This window comes from Ictalurus furcatus, chromosome 17 (genome assembly GCF_023375685.1).
Source record: "Ictalurus furcatus strain D&B chromosome 17, Billie_1.0, whole genome shotgun sequence".
NCBI lineage: Eukaryota > Metazoa > Chordata > Actinopteri > Siluriformes > Ictaluridae > Ictalurus > Ictalurus furcatus.
Genome location: NC_071271.1, coordinates 15,481,140 through 15,509,057, shown reverse-complemented (window position 1 = coordinate 15,509,057; position 27,918 = coordinate 15,481,140). Strand labels below are relative to the sequence as shown.

The following is a 27,918-nucleotide window of genomic DNA, read 5'->3' as shown; positions in this document are numbered from 1 at the left end:
GTTTTTTTTTGTTTTTGTTTTTTGTTTAGTTTTTTTTATGTGGGTGAATTTTAAAATGCTAACTTGTGGTTTCATGAGAGTATTTTCCCAGTAGCATAGACCCATTTCCCTATTTTTCTTCTATTTTCTCTTTTATACATTTATGAAAATAACAGCTTTGTCCGAGTGCCATCATATCTCCTGTTGCAAATATACATCTTAAGCAGTAATGAACATTTCTTGTGCAAAGTTGTACAATGATCCATAGACAGCACATTCACATTCTTTCTTTGCTGTGTTACTAGATCTTAGTGCCACAGAGTAAAATCAATATATAAACCAAAGCACAACCCAGTTGAGAGTTTCTTTGTGCATTTTACATCACCCTCGTTTGTTTATGGTTCAATACACTTACCTCTGCCTGCCAATAGAGATCCCTGTAAAGCCACATACTGTACATATACTGTATGAAACAGCTTGTTTTTTTCCTTCAAGGTCTGGTTGAAAGTGTATATCTGTCACATGCTTGTTCCTTTCCACGATTTTTATTTATTTATTTATTTATTTTATGTAGCCTTCGCTGTTGGTTTTTCTCAACAGTGTACTCAGACATGGTCTTTGCGCAAGTTTGCATGAACACACTCTTAAAACAGATGTGTTAAAAATAACACATCATGTGTTCATTTTTAACACACCTCTGTGTCTAGTTAAGGACAACACATTTGGTGTTGCTTTCAGCACAATCAGTGTGTTAGTGCATTTAACACATACTATGTGTTAAAAATAACACAAAAATAACACAGAGATTTGTCGTTTATACATTTCCCCCCCCTACAATTATCCTAAAATGCAGTTTGTTTGTATGCTAACATTCTGCTAAAATGCTCACAAAATAAACAAACAAACAATTACATGAAATCTAGATGACAATAGCCGGGTTTCCATTGTGGTTTTGCGCAAAATTCAAGCGATAAAAACATAAATACGAATGGTCTGCGTTTCCATTAAATGTTAAATCTTGGTTTTCTCCTCTCGCGGTAGTCATTACAATTAAACATGGCGACGAATTTTTTGTGAATAATCATTGGCCTCAACATTAGTGAGCTAGCTAAGTTCTGTTAGTCACTGACTACACCTGTTAACCAGCATTAAAAATCGCAGAAGATATGAAGAAACACGCCCCTAACTCATCCTACTAATGCTAATTACTACAGCTTGCCTTGTCTAAAATTTTAATCACGATCAGTGATTTAAATCATGGTGAACAACTGTAATGCTACGTTATCATTAACTTTCAAAAAGGGAACAGGAATGTCTTAACATTACCGCAAGCTGTATGCTAAAGTAATGTTATCATCTCAAGTGAGCGTCTAGGTTAGCATCCCTCATCCCTACTGTGATTGCTGACAGCATCCAACTAGCTAACTAGCTAGCTAACCCTAACTCGGAGCCTCAGATAAGATACAGACCCAGAGAATTATAGAATAACCTCAGTCCGTATTTCACAGCCAAAATATAAACACATGACACTAGTAGTGTAACGCCAACACCGAGGAAGCAGTACATGATATCCACTTTTGAAGCCGTCATGATAGGTAAAGTTAATTATCACTCGCTGAGTTACTGTTTTCCAATGGATACATTTTCGAGAGCTCCCTGCCTAAATATCACAAACTCGGCCCGGAATTTTCAGCAGCATTAACTCTAAATAGTGATGAATGCTAACTTACCTGTGGTCATTTGCTTTCCTCGCCTCAGGACTCCGCGGTCACAATTGAAAGCTCAAAGCAATGAACTTTCAATTTGAGGCGAGTTCAGAGTTCAGAATGATGACGTCGGCAGCGCGGTCCGCAACGTGATTCGGCAATAATTTAACACGTGTTGCGTTGGTCACTCGTGTGAAATGTTCTTTTTTTTTTTCTTCTTTTTTTAACACATTTATTGGATAAATTAACACAACATGTGTTGAAATAGCAATAACACAAAAATTGTGTACGATATTAACACATCCTTTCTGAGAGTGTATTTAGTAAGAAGCTGAAAATCACCCCTTGACAAATATTATACGGAAGCTGTAATTTTTTTCTCTGTACAGGTGTCATTTCCTTGTTCAGATCAATTGCAAATAGTCTAATAGCAATGGCACCTTCCCCCTCCCCACCATATCTTTATTAAAAACTCATGCTGTCATATGATTCCTTTGAATAAATGGTTTACAAAGCACATTAGGTCTGTAATTGCTATTAGAAATGGGGGGATAAAACAATAATTAACATTAGGAATGGTTAACTCTGTGTGCTTTTCTAAACAGTCTAATTTCACTCAGACATTCTTCTCCTCAGCCAACATGAAGTGGTGTTTTTAATAAATAGAGCAGGGTTTGTTTGTTTTTTTGTATAATTAGTTTTGAAGGTTATAATGCTGCCTAAAAAGTCACAGTCATAATGCACCTAAGGTGGAACAGATCTCAGTATTTATCTATGCGCTCTATCCTGTGCACAGTGCAGGCCCTCTGAGTTTATCATAGCCACCACCTGAATTCATTAAGGTCCTTTCAAGCCCGTTAGCCTGAGGACACATGCTAGCTATGTCAGCCAGGATTTGTGCCAAGACTCGATGCAGAGCTACAGAGGCAAACACAACAAAGGCATCTGCTGAGCTGTCCCCTCCATTAAGCTTTATTGGAATCTCTCTGTACTGTCGAGGCTGCAGATGTGTTTTTGTCACTATAATAGAGTTTTGAGTCTTGCAAAAACGCAAGCTAATTTTGAGTTTTAAGACCTCGAGTGAAACCCTTGTCAGCATGGGTAGTAAGTGAGTAACAGCAAGACAATGACGCAGAGGTCGTTCATGTGAGAGTGGTGTGAAGAAGTTCATTTGGAAATGTGTGGGGTTTTTTTTTTAGAAGCACAGGTGCTTTGGAGATACTAATAGGCATCACAGTGTGAACAGGTAGAAGTTCTTACACATCCTGAGCCTAAGCTGTTTTTCAGAGTGCTTAAGAGGTCAGTGATCACAGAATAATGTGGATTGTTGAAGAAATCTTTAGAATTTTTTTTTTTAAATGTACCATTCTCAGGATATGGGTGTTTACCTTATTTTACCTTCCCTGAGTATTAAGTTACTGTTATTGGTATTCATACTGACAAACTAAAATACTGAAAAACATGCAACTGTCAAACGAACAGAGCAGTACAGGACAAAACAGGATCAAAACACAGAGAATAAAAGTGAAGGGTCTAAATCATCCATCCATCCTTTTTCTGTACCGCTCATCCTATACAGGGTTGTGGGGAGCCTGGAGCCCATCCCAGGGGACTCGGGGCACAAGGGGGTCACTCTGCCAACCCCTCGCAGGGCGCAATCACACATACATTCACACACTATGGACAATTTAGAGGTGCCAATCAGCCTACAATGCATGTCTTAGGAAAGTTCCCGGAGGAAACCATGAAGCACGGGAAGAATATGCAAGCTCCATGCACACAGGGCAGAGGTGGGAAATGAACCCCCAACCCTGAAGGTGTGAGGCAAACGTGCTAACCACTAAGCCACTGTGCCCCCCTGGTTCTAAACCAGAGAAGGAAATAGAATTGCACACTGAAAATATTGCAAAACTTTCAAAGAATGTACATGATTGAGCTGTTTAAGTGATTGAGGAAAAACAGGCATTGTTATGTCCAGGCTGAATTTGGAAAGGAGTGGTGGCTCCTGGATCAGCAGTAGATCCAGATGGGGCAATCCTCCTTAGTGGTGCAACAGAAAATCAAAATCATTGGGAGATTGCAAGGTCAAATGTAATGATGTCACAGCCATCTGTGGTTGGGAGTCCAACAGAGCACATTTGGCCCTGGGTGCAAGGGATGGTGTTAATATTTCCCCTGTCAGTCAGAGCAACACTAACCAATCATGGGTGTCTGTGAGCTCATGTATGCAAAAGAGTGTAGATAGTGTTTTCCTCAGCAAGTGTTCAGTTGCCCTGTGACTTGAGCCCCACGAGCAGCATTTAGAAAAGGTGCCATGGCTGGCTTCACATGTCTTGGATGAAGTGGTGAGCTTGCTAATAGGTGGGAGCTGGCAAGATGACCAATTTGAGTGAAATTAGGGTCGAAATGCAAAAAATTAAAAATTTTCTCTCATAAGACCAGGCTTATGTGATTGCTGATGGGTTTCGAGAGGTAAAATCATTAACTGTACCATGTTAGTGCCTTATGGAATGGCAACTGACTCATTTGTCTTATCCTGCTAGGGAATTGGGACAAAATATAGGCCGCAGCTCAGTCTAATAACTTCAATAATATTAACATCCTGACACTCAGGTCGCATTGCTGGAGTAAGGCTAACTGGAACTGAATTGCCTGAGAGCTACTATATGTATTTAATAGCATGAAAATATTAAATTTGTGATCCTGTTGCCTCACCTCATTCCCAGCACTTTTGGTCAGCGTAGAAAAGTAGTGCTGAGGTCTAGTATTTTCTATCCCATTACTTCTTTTCATGAAAATAAAAGTGGACAACTCAGTTCTGCACTTAATACCATGCTGTGTGTTTCTCCCAAGCACTCTTCACATAACTCAGACGTCTTTACCCTGCAAATCAGATCAAATTTCCGTCAGTATCAGCTCTGCCTCTTCTGTCTCTCATTTCAGCCTGATGAGACTGAATAGGAGGGGGGCCGGTGCTGCAGACCAGCTGCAGCCATCACTTCCGTTTTTGAAAGTTATTAGAGAAGCAGGACGTTTCCGAGATCCCCACAGGCTTCAATCGCACGCCTGATAAAAGTCTTGAAGAAGATGTGCTCGCTCATAATTTTAAGGGACGGGTGGTGTTGAAAGAGAGCCGACTTCATGGTGGTGCTCTTGGATGTGACAGAGGGTTTTGTTTAGCTGGGTGTTGCTCTTTATTGCGTTTTTATTGTGTTAGAGTTGGTATGGAGGCAGTTATGTAAGTGCTATCATAAACTAAGCTCATATGCAGAACTCAAACTCTAAAGTGAGCTGGAACCAATATTCAATGCAACACTCCATGATTTAAATAAAAAATAATAATAAAAGTGCCTGTTTGTGTTAGTAATGTTGTATTGTTTTATATGAGGTCACTTCAAAAGCTACTGAGAGAAAAAGAAGTGGAGAATTGTTCCAATATTCCACTTGCTTTTTCGAGATTTCCCACAATATCCTGACCTCTAAACCTCTTCTGTGTGTCTCTTTTTCTCTCCCTGTGGCACTTTCTGTCTCTCTCCCTCCTCAGGTATGACAGTTACGGGCGGCTGACGAATGTGACCTACCCTACAGGCAGGGTGAGCAGCTACCGCACTGATTCTGACGGTGCTGTGCGGGTGCAGGCTGAAGGTTCCAGCAAAGAGGACATCATCGTCACAACCAACCTCTCAGCCTCTGGAACCTTTTACACACTCATGCAAGGTCAGCTGTCCAACCTGTGTATAAGGTTTTGCATGACATATCCCCAAAATATTACAAGGTTTCATACCAAATCTGGCATTGGTATATTTTGACTGTAATCCTCTATATACTCTATATACAATACTCTGTGTTAAAGTGTGTGCTGTGATGTTTGAGCTATATTGACCATAAAATGTGTCAGGAGACTGCCAACTTTCACATCTATTATCTTCTATCTTTGTTAATTCACTGTTGTGGCTATTTTAATTAGCAAGCACTAAGCGCTAGACGGCAACGTGTGAGAATGAGATTGATTCATTTAGCTGCTTGAGCTGCTATTCACCTCCAACACCGGAAACAGTACCACACCCTCAGAATACAGTGCTTTATTTTTGTACCAACCCTGAATATATATATATATATATATATATATATATATATATATATATATATGTGGAAAATAGCATGTTTTCTGCTGACATCCAGGTCTGTTTGCCTTCACACGTGTAGCTTCATGAATAAAAGAATGAATGAACGCGCTTTGGTGTTCTCGCTCCGAGGAAATTCCCAGAACACACATCACATAGAAAGATAAAAGCAGCTATAAATTTCCCATCCTTTCACTTCATGCATGGAGGCTCCGCTGTCTGCTGTAGGAAACCCAATCATAATCACTCTCCTTTCAGGACAAAGGAACATGTCGGAGGTTGTGGGTCATGAGCGTAAGCTTGTAATTTTTCTTGCATACTTTGGCATTTTGATATCCTGTTTTGCAGCTGACCAAGCACTCCATTGATTTCCAATAATCGCCTTTGAACTCACCGTTTCCCTTGTCTTCATAGTCAAAAGTTGTAATGATTTTGCTGTTCTCCCCCAGGCACTTGATTTGAAAGCCCACCTTTTCCTAGGTTTATATTAGGCTCACTACAAGAACACCTAAAGAGATAACGTTACCTGCTTTTCCATGAACAGTGTCTGTGCAGGTTCAGCAAAACATATATATATCTATATCTATATATATATATATATATATATATCTATATATATATATATCTATCTCTATATATATATATATATCTATATATATATCTCTATATATATATCTCTATATATATATCTCTATATATATATATCTATATATATATATCTATATATATATATCTATATATATATCTATATATATATATCTATATATATCTATATATATCTATATATATATATATATATATATATATATATATATATATATATATAAATAAAAGACAGAAGCAAGTGCAGGTATGGCAGTGTAATCAAACAACAAGAAGTCCAAAGGATAAGGCAGAAGACAATAATCATGAACATGCAGAGATCAGGCAAACAGCGCAAACAGCACAAACAGGGCAGGGCAAAGAGACAGAGTCATAAACATAAGCAGGGTCAAAACATCAGAATAAACAGACACGATATAAGGCTTGGTAACGACAGAGACAAGGCAACTGAGCGTAATACTTCACAAAGACTAAGTGTTTGAACAGTCTCTTATGTATGGTGTGATTGTGAGTGTAAATTGGATGCAGGAGTGCGTGATTAGAATGAAGGTGTGTTCTGGGAATTGCGGTCCATGACAGCCATGTTTGTAGGCTGCAGTGCAGGATGGGAATTGAAGTCACTGGTTTGATGTGATACTTATCCAGACTTTCAGAAGTGCATGGAAGTCTCTCGTACAAGTAGACTAGTACAAGTAGGCTATGGTTTAAGAATAAAGTTAGTTTGAAAGTTAGCATTGTGAGAGTTTTCTTTCTGTAGATATAGTGTTCAATAATATTAGAAAGCTCTGTTCAGGTGTTTTTAATAGCGAGTTCTGGTGTTTTTAATCATGGCAATGGAATGACACTACCAAATCTCCGACATCACCACTTCTTTGTTTCAGACCATCAGCATTTCTCTGTTGGAATCAAACCACACAGCCCTTTGGTGGTGGAAAAGCACAGAATTGTCCCATATTATGAAAAACACTATGAATATGTGAGAAGATTGTTTCATTCAGATGTAGAGGTTATACAGATACAAAATGATGGTAATGGTCTGCACTTATATAGTGCTTTTTTAACCTTAGCAGTTCTACAAAGCAATTTACACTGTTTCTCATTCACCCATTCACACACACGGTAGTAAAGCTGCCATGTAAGGCGTTAACTTGCCATCGGGAGCAACTTGGGGTTCAGTGTCTTGCCCAAGGACACTTCGGCATGTGGAGACATGTGAGCTGGGAATCGAACCGCCAACCCGGTGATTAGTGGACAGCCCGCTCTACCACCTCAGCCACAGCCGCCCAATGATGACCTTGTGTTAGGAATCTGCTTTGCAGACTCAGAGTAGGGAGAGAGGGGGTGTGGGTGCAGAGCCACTTGCTTTGCTGCTAATTAATTCACTCTTGTCTGCTTTGTAACTGGACACCATTTTGGCTGTGCTCATACACTGAATCAATTGGATATAGGCATCTCTCAAAGGCACTGTGGTATTTATTAGCACTGCATCCAAGTGTATATGTATATGTGTGTGTGTGTGTGTGTGTGTGTGTGTGTGTGTTCAGGAAGCTGTCTACATATTTGAACTTACTTCTATCATCATTTCTAGTTGTTCATATTTCCTGAAGGTCATTTATTTGCCTTTACATTTTTTCATTTAGCAGACGCTTTTATCCAAAGCGACTTACAAATGAGGAAATACAAGCAAAGTGATATATCAAGCGGAGAACAATACAAGTAGTGCTACCATGCAAGATTTATAATTGAGTTCTAGAAAAGCAAAGTGCGCAGAGTAGAGGTGTACGTGTCAGAGTAAGTTTTTTTTTAAGAGGTGGGTCTTTAGCTGTTTTTTGAAGATAGTGACAGATTCCGCAGTCCGGATTGAGGTCGGAAATTCATTCCCCCACTGAGGGACAGTTAGTGTGAAGGTTCTAGAAAGGGAATTTGTCATTCTTAAGTACACTGCACTTATGTGCAGGCATTAAAGGTGGACATGTTTCTTTCTGTTCTGATTATGAAGAAGTGTGGTTTGATTTAATTCATTGCTTTCCCTTCTCGTCCTCTACCTGTCTGAATCATACGTACAGCTCAAGCAGGCTTCATTTAGTAATGCAATTACTAGACCGTTATAACCATTACATTAGTGCACACGGATAACTACATAGTACAGTGATTCCTTTTTAATATGCGATTGTTTAAATTGCTTAACTGTCACTTTTAGTTTACATTACATGTGAAACACATGTTTTCACAAGGGAGGATTAAGCTGGCTGCACATTTCTGTTTAGGCTGAGAGCACTGCAGCGTAATGAGTGCAGCTTTCATCAACTCATTAATTCGCAGTGGCCAGTAATGAGTATTTTATTCATGGTGGGTCTTGTAAAAGTGCTGACTGACACTCACTCGTGCTGCATTGTTGGCATTTGTTGCACCATTCCTTCCCTACAATATATATCTCCTTCTGTTAGGCATTTAGTTTTTTCTTCTTCTCTCTTTTCCTTTGTCTTTCTTCCTCTGTCAGTCTGTTTGCGCCTCTACTTCACTGAGATTTATCTCTCTGATAGAGCACGTGGTAACAGAGAGCCAGCTGCATCCATATATCTCCATGGTTGCTGATACACAAGTTTACTCCACAAGTTAACATACACACACATACACCCCTCATTCTGTCTGTTATTAGACTATTCACACATTTTTTTGTCTATTTTGCTTCTTGCTTATTGTTCTTTCTACACTCAGTCAAAATAAGGTGCGTTGCTGTGTTAAGCGATTAGTCAAACATAACCATATTAAACTGGTCCGTTACACTTTTTAAACCACAGTCTCTTAAACTGGAAGTAGCACATCTACACATTCTAACCTACTTTTCCTTCATACAATCATTTCTCCACAGATCAAGTCAAGAACAGTTACTACATTGGGCTGGATGGCTCACTACGGCTGGTTTTGGCTAACGGCATGGAAGTGTCACTGAACACAGAACGACACCTGCTCTCAGGTACTGTGAACCCAACAGTCAGCAGGAGGAACGTCACCCTTCCCATAGATAACGGCCTCAACTTAGTGGAGTGGAGACAGCGGAAAGAGCAAGCACGGGGACAAGTCACAGTTTATGGACGCAGGCTGAGGGTGAGAATTAATCTCTGTCTCTCTTATACACACACACACACACACACACACACACACACACAGTCCATTCTGAAGTGATCATCAGTCACATCACTCTGAAGGGCTCCTGGCTACAGGGGTCAAAGTAGCATACTTCAGTATCTTTTTTTTTAATGCCAAAGCCTTCTACAGTGGTGTAGTGGTTAGCACGTTTGCCTCGCACCTCTGAGGTTGGGGGTTCCATTCCCCAACTGTGCAGCATTTGCATGTTCTCCCCATGCTTTGGGGTTTCCTCCGGGTGCTCCGGATTCCTCCCCAGTCCAAAGACTTGCATTGTAGGCTGATTGGCATCGCTAAATTGTCTGTAGTGTGTGAAAGTGTGCAAAATTGTGCCATGTGATGGGTTGGCACCCTTTCCAGGTCATCCCCCACCTTGTGCTCCGAGTTCCCTGGGATAGGCTCCAGGCTCCCTGCGACCCTGTGTAGGATAAGCGGTATGGATGGTATACTTGAACTTGACCTGCGTCTTTAAGTGGACTCACCAAAGTCCATAATTTGGTCCCGTCAATAATGACCATTTTCTTATATTAATTACATTTTGGTGTGTGTGTGTGTGTGTGTGTGTGTGTGTGTGATTTTGTGTAGTTTATGAGTCTTTTGACACTAACTCATATGTATCTATTTATAGAATGTGGCATAGGCATAGATTTTCTTCCCATCTGAGAAACTGGCATGAGTAATAAACACAAACAGAATAACTCATTTAGATTTACTCCTCATTGCCCACTGGCTCAAAAGACATACAGACCTTGTTTCTATTCACCTCCTCGCTCACAGATTATAAATCTCTGAGGTATGACACATGCCCACGCACCACCTCTAGCACATATAGAAGAGTGCCCAGCATGGCCTGACAGATACAGAATCACAAACACACCTCCCACAAAGTCAGTCTGGCAGCGAAGCCTGCAAAGTCAGAAATAATTCGACATGGACGACCACGTTGCCCCGACGTTGGCTGGATTCATTTTGGATGGCTCTGACACCGTTTCTCAGATGCACACTGACTCATCTAAGTGCAGAGGATTCTGTTCTAGCCATAATTGCATCTTAATTACAATCTCTCTCACACTCATAGACATCGTTGATGATCACACCTGTCCTTTTGAATGATGACCATTTTTATGATGGCGCCATTATTCTCTGACCCAGCATCGGTAGGCATGTTGCTGCTTGCCAAGGTCTCTGAGTGTGAGTGAGCTCTCACTGTCCCTCAGCAGTCAATCCATCATTGTGTATCATCCCTCTTTCTGACCCTGAGGACTGGGTCAGCAGCTGGGGCAGCAATGAATCCCCTGATGCTAGAAACCCCGAGGCTTTCCTCACTGTACCACATCGACACCTTCGTCCATCTCCTCAGCTCTAGTTGTATACAAATCGCCTTAGAAAGTAAGAGTTGCCACAGACCTCGTTTCAGACACAGGCGATGATTTGCTCATGGGGAAAGAGGACGAGTCATGTCACTTCAACTTTGGATGGTGCCTTCCGACCTCCAGGGAAGTAATAACTGAATCAAAGTGTGTGACCCAGTTACCGGCACGCTTTGACCCGCACTCGTCTGCCAGCGCAGTAATAAGAGACGTGATAATGGGAAAACCATCTTAGCCACTACCCAGCACAGCCTTCAACACAAGGTGACCCATTTGTGATTTGAACCATAGCATAGCAGCAAGTCAAGGACGCTGGATCTGGATGCATTCGCCATGAACTGCTACACCATGTTTCCAGCGTGTCTGCTTTTTTTTTTTGTGTAAGCAAACTCAATGCAGGAGCCGCAGGCAGGGTGGTTTGTTAGCTCAGGCAGCATAGCAGACAGCTGGTCACAGGGTGCCATTCAGTTGGTGTATAGCGGCGGGTTTAATAACCCTGTGCTGTGTCTCGAGGGGATAGGGAAAATGTATAGAATAGGCTGAAATCCTTCAGGTGGTGTGTATATGTGTGTGTGTGTGTGTGTGTGTGTGTGTGTGTGTATGTGTGTGTATGCATTTAAATATGGAGAGATGGTGGGGAACAAAGGGGTGGACTTTGCTGGAATCAAGATATATATGGATGTGCGTTTGTCTAAAGATGTGGAAGTAGAATACAGGATGTGTGTATGCAAGAGTAAAATAAGGGGCTTTAGGAAAGGACATGTTCAGTTACAGTTAAGGTAAAAAAAAAAAGAGAGAGATTTAGTTTATGTTGGTGTGTGTTCATCTCACCTGTGTTTGTCTGGTTGTCTTCTGTTGGACACACCCACCCATCCCTGCACACACACACACACACACACACACACACACACACACACACACGCCTCCTCGTGTGCTCTCTTTCCCCAAGCTTGTTCTACTACGAAGCAGGTCATGGGCAACCTCAATGATGCCTCTGTATCATGCGTACCATGCGCCCGTCACCGTGACAACCCATGTCTTTAGGAAAGCTTATGGCTTCTGCTGCCAGGACATGACAATTTTGCTGCTCTCCATGGCAACATGACCACCTATCTGCCTCCAGGTTTGGGAGAGTAATCTGTAAAATTCTCCATCTACTGTGAAGCTGAATTGCACAAAACCATAAAACCACCCTTGAAACCTTAATAACAAAACATTCACTCATGTTGGTGTCTTTTGGATATTTCAGGATGCGTTTATTAGAACGGTGTCATATACCACCTCCAAACAGACACAGTAAACATGCAGGCACACTTGTTTACTCGAGGAAGCGAAAAATCGCACTGAACAAATAAGATTAGAGTTCTTATCAGAGAAATACCGGGGACATGTTTAGAACGGATAGCACAGGCAAATATTGGAACTGCAAAACAAAAACTTGAATTTAATGAGAACACAAAAGACAGTCGTTTGCAAATTTGTGTGAATGTTGAGTGGTGAGAAGTTTCATTGTCAGCGGTGATTGACAGAACAAAGCATGTCCATCATCAAGACAGTCCATCAAGGTTTATTTGTGTGTTTTAATCAATTTCCTACTTGTTTCATTCTTGATGTTTAGTGCAGAGGTAGCCATTTTAGAGTCAATATCCAACTGTCCATCAAATGTCTTACCCTTCATACTGTATCTGTCTTTCCTAAGCCAAAGCACTTTTAGCCCATTTTCAGTCCATTTTAAAAAATTTGAAGCCTTTGAGTGGACTCTCTAGAGGCTTGATTTTTTTTTTTTCTTCAGATTTTCAATCTGTAACTCTGTTCAGCCAGAGCCTACAGAATCACTCCTCCTCATCCCATTCCCACCTTGATAAAAAAAAAAACTCGTTGGATAGGAAGACTTCCAAAAGACAAAAAAATACTCCACTGCCTTCCTCACTGAAAGTCATGTTCTCACTTCTAATTGCTAGTCCATCATTACCCGCTGGTGTGTTTTCAAGCATAACACATGATGCATATATTTTATATGCATATTCCCAAGGCCCATTGTTTGTCATGCTGTATTGTACTATGCTCAGCTAAAGAGAGAATAAGAGAACTGCAGGACACTGGTTTATTCACATCAGTAGTGGTGGGAGGCATCAGACAAGCTATGTCTCTTCTTTATTCTGTATGTCTTACTGGGAATTCATGAGTTCCTTACTTTAAGTGTAAAATAATCCTCTCAATTAGGCATTAATGACATTAATTCGCCCTTGTGTAATTGGCCCTTTACAAGCAAGGGCTCTCAGCATTCTAGCGATATGTGAGAACACTTTCACACTCTTCCTCGTCTAGTTCCACTGGACAGCAGCCAACAACAACAATAAAAGCTGCTTTAAGACTTTGCTAAGACATGCAGTGCGTCATGCCAAGATAGGTACCTGGAGTGATCAGCTTTAATCATACTTCCATCAATGTGGGTCATGGGAAATAATGCTGTTTTTGAGGCTTAATCCAAGACCTACAGCAGATCAGACATTTGAGATAAGACCTTTGACAGTTACCAGGTTAAATATGTCCGATATCATTAGTCTACCTATTACTATGAGTATTCAAGTAGTATTCAACTAGGCTTTAAGGTGACCAAGTGGATATTGTTTCCATCTCATAACTCCAGGGTCCCTGGCTTCATCTTGAGCTCAGGTTACTGTCTATGTGGAGTTTCACATGTTCGCTCTGCGTGAGTTTCATCATACCTCCCAAAAACTGACCATCTACTTTGAATACTTTGAATTGCCATGGGTCTGATCCAGGGTGTATTCCCACCTCATGCCTAGTGTTGAGTAGGATTAAACAGTTATTGAAGACGGATGAATGAAAAAGCATTGAAATAAAGCATTAATAACAGTTCACATTAATCCAAAACAGACATCACAAAAAAGGACAAGAGTAATTATTAAAATTCTTAATAAAGTTGCAAAATGGAAAGAAGCCGCCATGTACTAGTATAACATGATGCCAGAGCAAATCTAATCTGAGTGTAGATGGATGGCATTAGCAGACAAACCCTGACTGAGTCATTTTCTTTCTCTCTCTGTCCTTCTGCATTGACCCGGATGTGTCCTACGGATTAGCGCCTCCGTATGAGTGACTCTTTTCTCTAATCTCAGCATGTGCTTGGGTCAGAAGGCCCTTACCCATAAGAGTGAGCTGATGCTCAGTGCGACATGCCATTTGAGTCCTGTAGTGCGTCTTTTGACTATATCTACCTTCCATGAGCACCACTGTTTTTTCCCCTGACGTTTTCTTTTCCCAGGTAATTATTTTCTTAAAGGCATGAAGAGTGACTGTTAGTGATCAATGAACTTCTCTTATTCCTCTTGTCCTGACAGGAGGAGACCCAACAATTCTTTGTAGTTCACCCTGCAAGAAAAAAAAATGGAAATACCATCACTTTAATAATGTCTGTCCTCTAAAAAATCACTATAATTTAAAACACAATGGCAGTTTTGAGTTCTCAGATGGTCAGCTAACTATATGTTGATTGAAAGTATTTTCTGTCAGCTTCAGCTTCAGCCATGTTTGGAATTAAATCTCTGCATTTGTCTTTGGCAGGTTCATAACAGAAATCTGTTGTCCATGGATTTTGATCGTATCACCCGAACAGAGAAAGTGTATGATGACCACAGGAAATTTACCCTGAGAATCCACTACGACCATGCGGGCAGACCTACCCTGTGGGCACCAAGCAACCGGCTGAACGGGGTCAACGTTACCTACTCCCCTGGCGGGCATGTGGCTGGCGTTCAAAGAGGCACCATGTCTATCCGAATGGAATATGACCAAAATGGAAGAATCGCGTCACAGATATTTGCAGATGGCAAGTCATGGAGCTATACTTACCTTGAGAAGGTAAACAGCGTTGGACTCTGTAGTGATGAATATAATAATTATCATGCTTGATTAGAGAGTGAGTGAAATTGCTCAAGACCCTTTTACCCCATCTCTATTCTTTTTCTTTGTGTGGTATTATCGAGTTTTAACTTAGCAGTTAAACTGTCTGATGCACTCTGCTCACATTATGCATTGTTACTGCTGACAGCTTGACAGCGTAGTTATGCCCAAAATAGCACCTTTTTGGAAGAGGTAAAATGTCTTTGTCTTGCTAATTAGAGAGCGGATACAGGAAGGAATGCAAATCTGAGTTTTATATTTGATTTTAAAAATAGTTACTATTAAACCTTTTAACAACCTTTAAAGGCTGAGAGGCCCATTTTGGTCACGTTTCTAATTATTTAAATGTATCTTTCATAAACCTGGAATTTTTTGGGTGAATTTGCCTTTCAACAAGGTCAAACTCTGGCATGTGCTGATTCATTAGAAAGCTTAAGGTAAAATAAACTCTAGAAAATGATCTCCTTGACCTCTATATTAGGTAAATTATTTGCACTCTTATTGTGCAGGGGTTTCGGGAGCTGATTGTTCTGTTGCCATATAATGAGAATTTGCCCTACATTTTTCAGCCTGTGTTGCAGCGGGCTATCAAGCTATTTGTAATTTTGTATACCCCCTGAAGCCAATGTGTGACACCCTACAGTTTGTTGCGCAGTTAATCACATAGCAAAATGTGACTCCTGGGCTCGTAATAACCTTCACTTCCATTGGACAAAGAATTTAACATTTAAGGCTTTAACATTTTCAGGCAGTTTTCACAAATGTGCTGCAAATTACTATGCTTCATTGACTCAAACACACTGTCACTTTATTTTTCCCTTGGCAGTCCATGGTGCTATTGCTGTACAGCCAACGACAGTACATCTTCGAGTTTGACAAAAATGATCGTCTCTCATCTGTCACTATGCCCAACGTGGCCCGGCATACACTAGAGACCACCCGCTCTATTGGTTACTATAGAAACACATACATGCCCCCTGAGGGCAATGCCACTGTGCTGCATGATTACAGTGAAGATGGTCTGCTTTTGCAAACCATTCACCAAGGCACAGGACGTAGAGTCATCTATAAATATGGCAAGCTCTCCCGTCTGCTTGAGATTTTGTATGATACTACACGTGTTGCCTTCTCATATGATGATGCAGCAGGCATGCTGAAGACAGTGAGCCTACAAAGCGAGGGATTTACCTGCACCATCCGTAACCGGCAGATTGGCCCATTGATCGACAGACAGATCTTTCGTTTCAGTGAGGAAGGTATGGTCAATGCCCGATTTGACTACAACTATGACAACAGCTTCCGTGTCACAAGTATGCAGGCTGTCATCAATGAAACACCACTGCCTATTGATCTGTACCGCTATGATGATGTATCTGGTAAAACAGAGCAGTTTGGCAAGTTTGGGGTCATATATTATGACATCAATCAGATTATTACCACCGCTGTAATGACCCACACAAAGCATTTTGATGCCTATGGACGTGTCAAGGAGGTGCAATATGAGATCTTCCGTTCACTGATGTACTGGATGATGGTGCAGTACGATAACATGGGGCGTGTGGTAGCCAAGGAGCTAAAAGTAGGCCCTTATGCCAACACTACACGGTACACATATGAATATGATGCTGATGGCCAGATCCAGGTGGTGTCCATAAATGACAAGCCTTTGTGGCGCTACAGTTATGACCTGAATGGCAACCTGCACCTTCTGAGCCCAGGAAACAGTGCTCGCCTTACACCGCTACGCTATGACATAAGGGATCGAATCACACGGTTGGGAGATGTCCAATACAGGTTGGATGAAGATGGGTTTCTAAAGCAAAGAGGCAATGACTTCTTTGAATACAACTCTGCTGGCTTGCTAATAAGAGCTTACAGCAAGGTTGGTGGATGGAGCATAAAGTATCGTTATGATGGTCTGGGCCGCAGAGTGTCTAGCAGGAGCAGTCAAGGACACCACCTACAGTTCTTCTATGCTGATCTGTCCAGCCCCACCAGAGTCACCCACATGTATAATCACTCCAGCTCAGAGATCACGTCACTCTACTATGATCTGCAAGGCCACCTCTTTGCCATGGAGCTAAGCAGCGGTGATGAGTTTTATGTGGCCTGTGACAACATTGGCACACCACTAGCTGTATTCAGCGGCTCAGGCCTTATGATTAAGCAGATCCTCTATACGGCCTTTGGAGAGGTCTACCTTGACTCAAACCCCAGCTTTCAGCTCATAGTAGGATATCAGGGTGGCCTGTATGAACCCCTCACAAAGCTGGTGCACATGGGCCGCCGGGATTACGATGTCCTAGCCGGTCGCTGGACCACACCTGACCATGATATCTGGAAGCAACTGAACAGCAACAGCATAGTGCCCTTCAATCTCTACATGTTCAAGAACAACAACCCCCTGAGCAACACACAAGAGACTAAGTGCTACATGACAGGTATGTGCATAACCATTTAAGCTTTGGATACTTTGTAATCTCTTGGTTCTGTTTGTTTGTTTGCCAGTTTAATGGAAGATTATACAATGTATGAGCTCAGTGCTTTTATAAGAGTCCTTCCTGCAACAGTGGGCATTTTTCAGACTGTGCTCCAGGGCTCAGCCTGGGATATTTTTCTGGCCTTTTCTGGCTCCCCAGTGCACTGGCTTCCTCTGCCTGTTTTGTGTTCAGTCTCTTCCCAAAAATATCTCATCAGTCTTTGTTGCCTCAGAGCATGAGTAAGGTAAATAGCAGAGAATGTTCCCCAGCCAGAGGACTGGCACATCCTCAGAGAACAGAAAGGGGGCTTTACCACTGAGAGCCAGTGGCTGTTGTATCAGTTTCTCCCTGCTTGGAAAGCAAACAATTATTTTATTGGAAGAGGACAAAATATTACACGCCTGTTTGTAGTATGTGCCAGTGCCTTTAAACAGTCCATTTCAGGCCAAAATAAAAGCCTTAGTTAATGCCAGTACTGCCAAGACCGAATTAATGATCGAGAATCGTGACTATTAGCTGTACTCATTATTTTGGATCAAAGCCTAGGGTTTTAGTTTCCCCTTGTGTATATGATTAAATTGAACAGTAAGAAACTGGAACGTATGGAACATATGATAATATGTTTATAGTCTCTGCGTTTCACAGCATTGCATTTGCGTGCTAATAGCGTTGTACACTAACTATATTTAACTTAACATTTAAACATTAACTGATCACTCAGTCAGAGATGGTCATTAAGTTTCAAACTATATCATAAAATGCTAGGTTTGGAGGAGGAATCACTAAAAACACTCTGGAGATGTTTGTATACAGTACTCAATTCTGGTTTACAATTGAATTGATGATGTTGACATTTCTATTGAATACTTGGAATTGTTCTGTAGCTGGAATTTTTCATTGTGCTGTTTAAAAGAGCCCTATGAGGTAATACGGGCAGAAATAAACAAGGCGCACTTCAACAGTAGTGTTGTAACCATGAAGAACACTTTGGAAATGTAGTGATGCAGTTGATGGTAGTTAATGTTAATGAGTCTTTATTGATCACATATACATATGCACAGTGCAGTTCTTTTCTTCGCATACCCCAGCATGTCAGGAAGCTGGGGTCAGAGCACAGGGTCAGTCATGATACAGCGCCACTGGGGCAGAGAGGGTTAAGGGCCTTGCTCAAGGGCCCAACGGTGGCAGCTTGGCAGTTCTGGGGCTTGAACCCCCGACCTTCCAATTAGTAGCCCAGAGTCTTAACCGCCAAGCCACCACTGCCACTGTTGTATGGTTCATTCACTTTGTCATACAGTGTAAAAGTTGTACACCATTTGTAAACATTTTTGATCTTAGACAGGGTGAAACGTTTGGCTCACGAGAAAGCAAAAAATGTGGAATGCATCTTTGTGAGACGCTTGACATTTTATCAGTGTAGTGTGCCACAATGAAGTGCTGGGAATTATCATCGTTTTCTTGAGATGCCGTAATCTCTGGAGTATTCATCATATTTAGCCTACCGTCACACTCTAATCAATTTTTCATTGTAATGAGTGTAAGGAGAGCTTATTTCGTAAAAGGAGATCACTTGACCTACGTCCTTATTCTTAATGAAAAATTGTTTTGCAGCACAGAGTATCAGTGTGTCAGCTGTGTGGATTATTGGCGATCAGTGTGAGTGCTTGAATTCTTAAACTATTGTCAACACTGTTCGTTACAGATGTGAATAGCTGGTTAGTGACTTTCGGCTTCCAGCTGTACAATGTCATCCCGGGCTATCACAAACCAGTCACTGATGCCATGGAACCTTCATACGAGCTCATTCACACCCAGATGAAGACACAGGAGTGGGATAGCACTAAGGTAAGCAGTCACATAGATATATTATAACACCAACAGTAAATACAAGTGTATGTACTCACAGTCTTATCTCCAAACATATACTGTATACACACACATTGTGTCTGTGACAGTTCTGGACATGGGATTGTACAGATAACGTATATACTGTAGGTATGTGTGTAACTACCTATATGTAATAAGAATATTCTATAGCTAATACAAAATCTAACCTTAACCTCAGTAACCATGTAACCACAAAGAAATGGCTTTACCCTTTCAGTTTATATATATATATATATATATATATATATATATATATATATATATATATATATATATAAGTTTAAAAAGTAAGAAAACTTATATATAATAAGTTTAAAAAGCACTTTCTGTTATCAAAACTATCTTGTTGGTTTTGAAAGGTAGGTTTTCTGGTTTTCAAAAAAAAAAAAACACATGGGGGGGGGGGACATTTTTGCCTGGTCCCCACAAGGAACCGCTCTGATTTATTTATTTATACTGCAAAAACAGCCCTACTAGAAAGTATAAATATTCTTAAATATAATCAAATTGTCTCAAAGAAATTGTCAAGCAAAGAAATCTGCCAATGGGGTAAGCCAGTTTTGATTGGATAGTAGTCTTAAAACCAGCATAAAAATCTAACCACTAAAAGCCCTTACAACCAGAGCAGCTGTGGCACACTGACAACAACAAAAGCTTGACAATTAGGTGCTGAAATCCTAGAACTAGCTGTATATAGGGGTGCTTAATAGGGGTACCACAGGTGTGAGTGATCATTTGGACTATGTGGCATGGTGATGTGATGTGCTGGGACTGATGGATTATGTAGTTCAGTGTGATTTCAGTATAACCATGACACCAAGTTGTGCAAGTGGTCTTAATCTTAAAATAAGGAACACGATCTTGTTCCTCTGCTGGGATATTATTGTTATAGGTTGTTACTGGTTAAATCTAGCTCAGTATTATCTGGGAGAGCTTATTAAGACAAAGTTAGATATAGTTTCATTAAATGAGATTACCTTTCTAATGAAAAACATGCTTGACAAGACTAATAAGACTAATTTCCCAGAAACAAGGCATTTTTACTTACCTGAAATTCCTTTTTGCAGTGTTTTTCTTTTTTTTCATTAAGAAGCCCAAACATTTCCTTTTGTTTACTAAGGTTAAGGTTTGGTTTAGGTATGGCATTAATTAGTTGGAATAATATTTATGTCATTGGAAGGGCTTGAGAAGGATAGCACAACACACACTCAACTTCAGCCTGCATTCATGGTATCCTGACCCTTAAGTTTGTAGCCTCCTGGTTTAGCCCAGAATAATCAGTTCCAATCAGTGGTTAGTGTGCCCGCCCTCTGCCCGCGCTTCTCAAACTGAAGGAATGGGGTCAAAATAAAGAGTGCTTGTAATAGTCTTGCCATTAAGGAAATTCATTCCACATTTCCTCCACCACTAGCCATTGATTTCAGCTCAGCTTTACACACCTTTTATCTTCCTTTTTCTTTCGTCTTTCACTTTCCACTTCGCATGGTGTGATTCTTAGACTTATCAAACCCTTGTGTCTTCTTTAAGTCACCTGAATAATTTAGAAGCTGTTTGTTGTGTGGGTCAGGTTACTCCCTGAGAGTGGCACACATTAGGTGTGCATTGACGGCTGTTTTTTTTTTCTTAACACCCAAAGACACCTTGTTCCCCTTGCTACAGCACTACAGGCTTTCAAGGCAGTCTGAGCCATAATAAGAAAAGGGCCATACTAATGTAAATGTCTACTTGGCTTGTTGAATTTGCGATGTGTAGAAAGTATACAAGTCACTAGTTCTTTCAGTTGATAAGGGTTTCTATTCAGTCAGCCAAGCATTTGAAGAGGCCAGAAGTCATCAGTATAGTCTGAGCTGTAAATGGATGCACCATAATAGACAGATATTTGAAGGTATGAGGCATTCGAGGTTTCAGATGTCTGAGAGATGAGATTTTAAATGTGAAGTGATGGATCTATTTGAAGCAGTCATCCTGACAAGGTTCACATGGATCTCACACACACACACACACTCAAGGAGAATGAGCGAGCAAGTTAAATATACAGGGGTTTAGAAATATAACAAATGTTCATTGGGACCATCAGATATATTGTTTTATATTCTCTGTAGTATGTTTTTTGATGGCTTTACCTAAGTGCAAAACACATTAACAAACCAAAAGAACTGCAGCAAAACATAATGCATCAGTATCTTTCAGCAGAAAGGGAAGGTCCTTATAACATCACATGCGTTAGGCTGAGAGACCATGAAAAACACAAAGCTGGAGGAAATATTACTTATTTTTATCAAGGGCATTGATATGATGTTATGTTAGACTTTGCACAGCATTAGTATGAACATGCAAAGGCTTCAAAAGGAAGCCGGTTATTTATATACTCACTATAGTAACACGTACCTTTTCATTAAATCATTTTCACTAGACTAATTAGATAATAAACTGAAGTAGTACACTTCAGTGATAGTGAATTGTGATAGTCATATGCCATGTCTAATCAGCAATGAGCTTGTGATGTTAAGTAAGGACCCACCATTTCCAATTTGAGTTCATGTAAATGTGTTTCTGAATTTGCTTCAGTGAGTTTGGTTTTGTTGAGCTTTTTAAATTGCTGTGGTGTTTTTGGTTTGTTAATTTGGTTCGTGCATACAGACCACCATATTTACGGGATCTTTTGAAGGCCACACAGACTCTGGAAGTCATTTTTTCTTCATCATTTGCTCCGAGTGCTTCAAATCCAACTTAATGAAATCCCTTTTGGAAAATAGTCATTACAATATAATCACACACACAGTCTTGTCCCAGACTGGATATATTCGGCTGTTTGATTTGCCAGCATGCACAGTCATAGTTCCTAGTTGTTATTTGATTAAATGTTCTGAGCTTGTCATGAAAGCTTTAGCTGACAGAAAACCCTGCTGACTAGACTAATTTTTTATGTGCACTTTAATTATCACTAACCAGTTGAAAGCAGTTCAATTTTCAAGACTTGTCAGATCTTTCCATCCTGTTCTTCTATAAACAGCCAGGGCAGAGTTTAAATCACCACGGGATACTTGGCAAAGATACAGCATCAGTCTCCTCTGGGTCCAGGCTCAGTCCATATAGAGCAGCTCTATACACTACACAGCTAGCAGACATCCTCTCTAGAGGAACTTCTCTCCTGTGCCTCTTTCAAGGCTCCTTCAAAAGACGTACCAGCATAATTCAAGTACTACAATTCTTAAATGTATATATATTTAAGCTGGAATTTGACATCATCTGAAGTTTACGTTTTCTTTCAGTACTACTCCAAAGTGCATCATTGTTAGTCTGGAAATAAGACACGTCAAGAATAGATTAATTCTTGACTCATTAGTATAAGTGTTGCTACTTTATTACCCATAAATCAGCCCAACCCCACTTATAGACATTATTTTCTTTTTTATTGGGAGGAAGTAAATGATTCTAATTGCTGGCCAAATTGCTTTTTGGAAATATAATTATGGGGACATTTATGAGCTTTTAAAGAAGCTGCATTAAAAAAAACAGAAAAAAACACTAATGGCCTCCGCAAAAGTAGTGCTGCTCCTATGAGGGTTTAAAGTAGGCTGTTTGCTCCATAATGCCCATATTTCATTTAATGTATTCACAGAGATAGAGGGGAAGGAGGAAAGAGCCACTCATTACACATGTGACAATAGCTCCTCCATTTACTCCACCAAGATGGTATGCTTTTACAGTTGCCTCAAAATACTTAGACTTAAGTCTCATAAAGAAAAAGCATAAAGCAGGGTAGTTGTTTATCAAAATAAATTGCTGTAGTGTTACAATAATTGGGTTCCATTATTGCACATATGAATAAGCATTTTATCAAGATTGCAAGAAGTACTGCTAGAAGGTTTCTTCACCTTCTTTTGCACCAGTGAGCGTTCACATGTGGTAGAAAAGAGAGACGAAGATGAAGAGTAGTGGGATGACTAGGATCAGGCTCAAGGTAGAGATATTGTGCTCCTAAAACTTCAAATCAATCGAGAGCAATTAGTGACTTGAGATTATGCTAGGGAAGAAAAAAAATCCTTTAGCACTTCTTTTATTCTATATTGATCTTATGATTACTCACACGAAAAGGATTGTCCACCTCTTTAGTAGAAGGTGAAGAATGCTTGTTGAATAATTAATATTGTACTCTAGCCACATTCTAAACATTCTTAGCCTGCCACCTATAACTACTTTTGAAGTGCTTAATGCATATCTGCTCAGTCTGGCCAGCCTCATTTTCACCCGACATGACCGCAATGGCTGTGGAGTAGTGCAGAACTAGTGCATACAACTTGATTTTTACTACATTGGCATTTCCTCTAAAAGCCAGCCTCTTGTAATTAAATTGTCGTTGCTTCGAAGCATGAGTTTGGCTGCCTCTTAAACTGATTATGATGGATGTTGCATGCTGGAAATTTTCATAAAACAGCAGAGAAGTGAGTGCTCACTTTTAATCTGTCACCCTTGTAGTGCTACTTACGCAAGGCCCACATGCCATGAAGAGCTGCACGGTTGAAAAAGACAGGAGTATGTGGCGTGATAGTCCTGGTGGCATCAACCAATAGCTTCTGGCCTTGCGGCACTCTGACCACCATATGTTACTTGAATGATTCATCCCACTTAAAGCTGAGACATCATGGTGGTAGACCACAGGACAGGCATTGTCATCCCCACACCCCACACACGTCCTTTCTGTGACTAAGGTCAGAAAGTTGGCGTTCTACAAATTGGGGTGGTGAGGTGTGAAATGTTTTTCAGACAGTGTGTCCTGCCAGAGATACCTAACAGCTGAACCCATCCAACTTAGCCTTGCACTTACACCCTTTCTTGCCATAGAGTGAGACAGATTAGGTGTGTGTGGGGTACTGTACCAGCAGTGAGAAAGAGAAAGACATAGTAGGACATAGGGTGGGTAGAAAATGCATGTCTTTCCTCCAGCCAGGAGCCTGTAGGGTTTCTAGGTTTTTCAGCAGAAGCAACTCATAGCCAGCACCCAGCCCTAGCTATCACATCCTACCCTCCATGTTGTTCGAATTAGTGTCATGTGGATAAAGATTTTCTGTCAAGTTATATATGTGTAGAAACTATTATTGGTCATGCCCAGAGGACGCAATTTACACACATTAATATTAGCCTCTGAAAAGGAATTTTATGATTTTGCGTTAAAGAAATCACTGAAGAAGACTGGAAACAGACATTACTGACTATTTTCTTGCAGAACCAAGTAGTTCTTGCTGAAGAATTGCGCTATTGTCACCAGTGACAACTGTAAAAAAATAAAAAATAATAAAAAAGTCAGTGCTTATGCTCATACACCTTGACACAATACAGAAAGGCTTATACTGAATAGTCAGATGAATGTTTTGAAGTGGTAATGAAGCAGACTGAGAACTGGACTGTGAGATAGATGAGTAGCTGAGCATGGGGAGAAAAAAGGCAGCTTCCCGCTGAGATCACCCACCCTGCGCCAGCCATCAGTTACTCCTGGGGGTTTGTTACTCCTGAGAGACGGGTGGTGCAATCAAGCCTACTGCTACAGGGCAGACAGGGGGTGAAACCAAATGCAGATATTTTTGTGTGCATACCAGACGTGTCTTGTCTGGGTTAAATATTAATGTGTTTCATTTGTATAGAGCTTTTGTCAAACCCAAGGCAGTGTTACCAAATATAGATTGCCAACAATATCATAGAGCGAAGGGTTACAATGAGTTTTGATAATACAGCTTTATTATAGAGAGGAGCAAGATGATGTACATTTCAATCAGAATAGCATGAGATATAGTCATGGCAGGAGTAGTAACAATTATGTATACTTGTCTAGTGGAAACAGTTCAATAAGTATATGATGGATGGATGGAGGGATGGATCGATCGAACATGTGATTGGAATGGTGGAAGTTATTACTTAGTGGTTAAGGTATTGGGCAACTAACAACAGATCAGAAGGTTGTGAGTTTAGATCCCAGCACCTCCAAGCTTCCACTGTTGGGTCTTTGAGCAAGATCCTTAACCTCAACTGGTCAATTGTATCCTGTCTCGCTTGTAAATTGCTTTGGATAAAAGCACCATGCAAGTGTAATGTAATGTAAAATGTCTCTGGATGAATGCACACATGGATATTGCTCCTTGGAGGGTAGAATTGTTTCTGATGATATTCAATTCTGCTACCATTCTCTTCTCAATATATACTTTGAATTTGGGTTAGTGAGTAAATTACCATTTGTGTCCAGAACTGCACAGCTGTATTTGTGTCCAGAACTGCACAGCTGTATTTGTGTCCAGAACCGCACAGCTGTATTTGTGTCCAGAACTACACAGTTCAGCTGAATAATGAGTGCATCTTAAGAGTGCCATAATTCAACCCACTCTCCTTACTAAGCATTGATAGCATCTTCATAATGTAGTACGCAAACTACTCTATCCCACTATTCTGAGTTGATTCATCTTAAATATGTCTGTTTTTGTGTGTCTGTGTGTGCAGTCTGTACTCGGAGTGCAATGCGAAGTCCAGAGACAACTAAAGTCCTTTGTCAAGTTGGAACGTTTCGACCAGATCTACAGAGCAAGTGGTGCTGGTTGCCCACAGTCCCCTTTCAGCACATTCTTTGCCTCAGGGGCTTCGATCTTCGGCAAGGGCGTGAAGCTAGCCATCCGAGAGGGTCAAGTGAGTGCCGACATCATCAGCCTGGCTAGTGAGGATGGTAGGCGGCTAGCTGCTATTCTGGACCAGGCCGTCTACCTTCAAGATATTCATTTCACAGTTGATGGCATGGACATGCACTATTTTGTGAAAGCTTCTTCAGCAGAGGGTGACTTGGCGCTGCTGGGTATGACAGTGGGACGGCGAATGCTGGAGACAGGTACTAATGTGACAGTGCAGCAGGTGAACACCGTACTGGGTGGCCGAGCTCGGCGTATTACTGACGTACAGTTGCAGCACGGTGCACTGAGCCTGAATGTGCGCTACGGAAGCAGTCTGGATGAAGAAAAGGCTCGGGTGCTGGAGATGATGCGCCAGAGAGTTGTGGCAGCTGCCTGGCACCGTGAGAGACACCGACTGCGCCAGGGAGAGGACGGTTCACGCGCCTGGACGGATATTGAACGACAGCAGCTGTTCAGCTCGGGCCGTGTGCAAGGCTATGACGGCTACTACGTGGTGCCCGTGGACCAGTTCCCTGAGCTGGCCGACAGCATCAGCAACATTCACTTCCTGCGCCAGAGCGAGATGGGCCGCAGGTGACACGAACACAAGGGCAGCCCCGCTCAGGCTCAGCGTCCAGGACTTCTTGCCAAAGACATGTTGCTTGTGTGACCACTTTGTTAAATCTTTTTTTCTATTTTGGTTTGTTTGTTTTTTTTGTTTGTTTATTTTTTAGACTGCCTTACTAAAGACGAGGTTGCAGGCAGTTGCACTGCACTGACATTCAAGTGCTTTTCTTTTCTTTTTCTTTTTTTGAATTGCGTAACAGTTATTGGCTGCCAAATGAGGCTGCTAGAGGAATGACATATGGTGACATTGCTTATTTAGTTCTGACTCCTTTTCTACAGATCAGCTCAAAGGGATCCTGGAAGATGGCTGGTAATCCATTTTGATAACTGGCAAGTGAGCAGATTGGCATTCAGCTTCACTCCACCCTGCCTTTTCTCACCCCACAGCCAAGGAGAGCCTTTTTAAAAATCACTTCTTTTTATACTTGAAAGCCTGCCACACTTAATCAAGGACTTCGGTGTCTGTTGTTCAGGCGCCTGACCCCCTCCCGTTATCATTATGGACTCTTGAATTGGTGTCATGTGCCATTTCAAGACTGCTTGACTGCCTAGTATTTCTTAAATATCTTAATTTGACCAAGGGTTAATAAAAAAAGAAAAGTAAATGATAGAGGGCATGCTCACAGTCTGAACACAATGTGAAACGTCTTCTTGAATGAGATTTATTCAAAAAGGGAAAAAGTGGCAAAATAGAAAATAGCTCCCAGTGTCTTTAAAGATGGTTTTAAAAATATATAAAAGTCATTGTTGGAAAATATAATTAAACTTCTGTATGAAAATGAATATTTTACTAAAATACATAAAATTACCTAAAATCTATTTCATAACTAAATGTATGAAAAAAGAACAGTATATCTAATGTGAATACATTACCAAAATGTGAACTGTTGTCCCTTTTAATTGCAAATTGTTGTACTTGAACAATGCCTAGTGTTCCAACACATTGAATACATGTGTATATATATATATATATATATAAATATATATTATGTTTGGGAATGTCACTCCATTAAATTAATTTGTTTGGTTTTCATTGTTGAAGCAAATAAGATTTTTAAATGCTTAACTATTCCTTTAAGGATAACAGTATTTATTTTAGTAATGTGCTTTTTAACCCAATGTTGCTCCTCATGTGCTCTGTCTGTGCAAGAGACATGAGTGCTTATATATATTAAAAAACAAAAACAAAACAGCACATTACTAGAACATGCCCTCAGACGTTCCTCAGGCTTTCCTTTCCTTGAAAATGTTGAGCTGTGGAGTGCTAGCACTGGACACTGGGCTAAGGACAGATTTAAACCCCAGTGGGATGCCGGAGGGTCTTTAAGTGCCCAGGATATGAAAGACAAGACTCCACTGAGTCCCACAGCTGCCTGAGATGCATTACGGCCTGCAGGCGTGTAGCTCCTGTCTACAAG

General features: G+C 40.8%; 1 protein-coding gene across 2 annotated transcripts in view; it reads left to right on the top strand.

Annotated features, from left to right (window-relative positions):
* Window positions 1-27,438, top strand: part of tenm4 (teneurin transmembrane protein 4) — a 220,303-nt gene extending 192,865 nt beyond the window's left edge. For both annotated transcript variants that reach the window (XM_053647427.1, XM_053647425.1), the window contains 6 exons: window positions 5,230-5,402; window positions 9,285-9,520; window positions 14,518-14,814; window positions 15,683-17,297; window positions 19,039-19,181; window positions 25,713-27,438. In XM_053647427.1, the coding sequence (XP_053503402.1) occupies window positions 5,230-5,402; window positions 9,285-9,520; window positions 14,518-14,814; window positions 15,683-17,297; window positions 19,039-19,181; window positions 25,713-26,471 (3,223 nt within the window). In that variant the 3' untranslated portion in view covers window positions 26,472-27,438. The remainder of the gene's footprint in view (window positions 1-5,229; window positions 5,403-9,284; window positions 9,521-14,517; window positions 14,815-15,682; window positions 17,298-19,038; window positions 19,182-25,712) is intronic.
* Window positions 27,439-27,918: the final 480 nt, after the last annotated feature.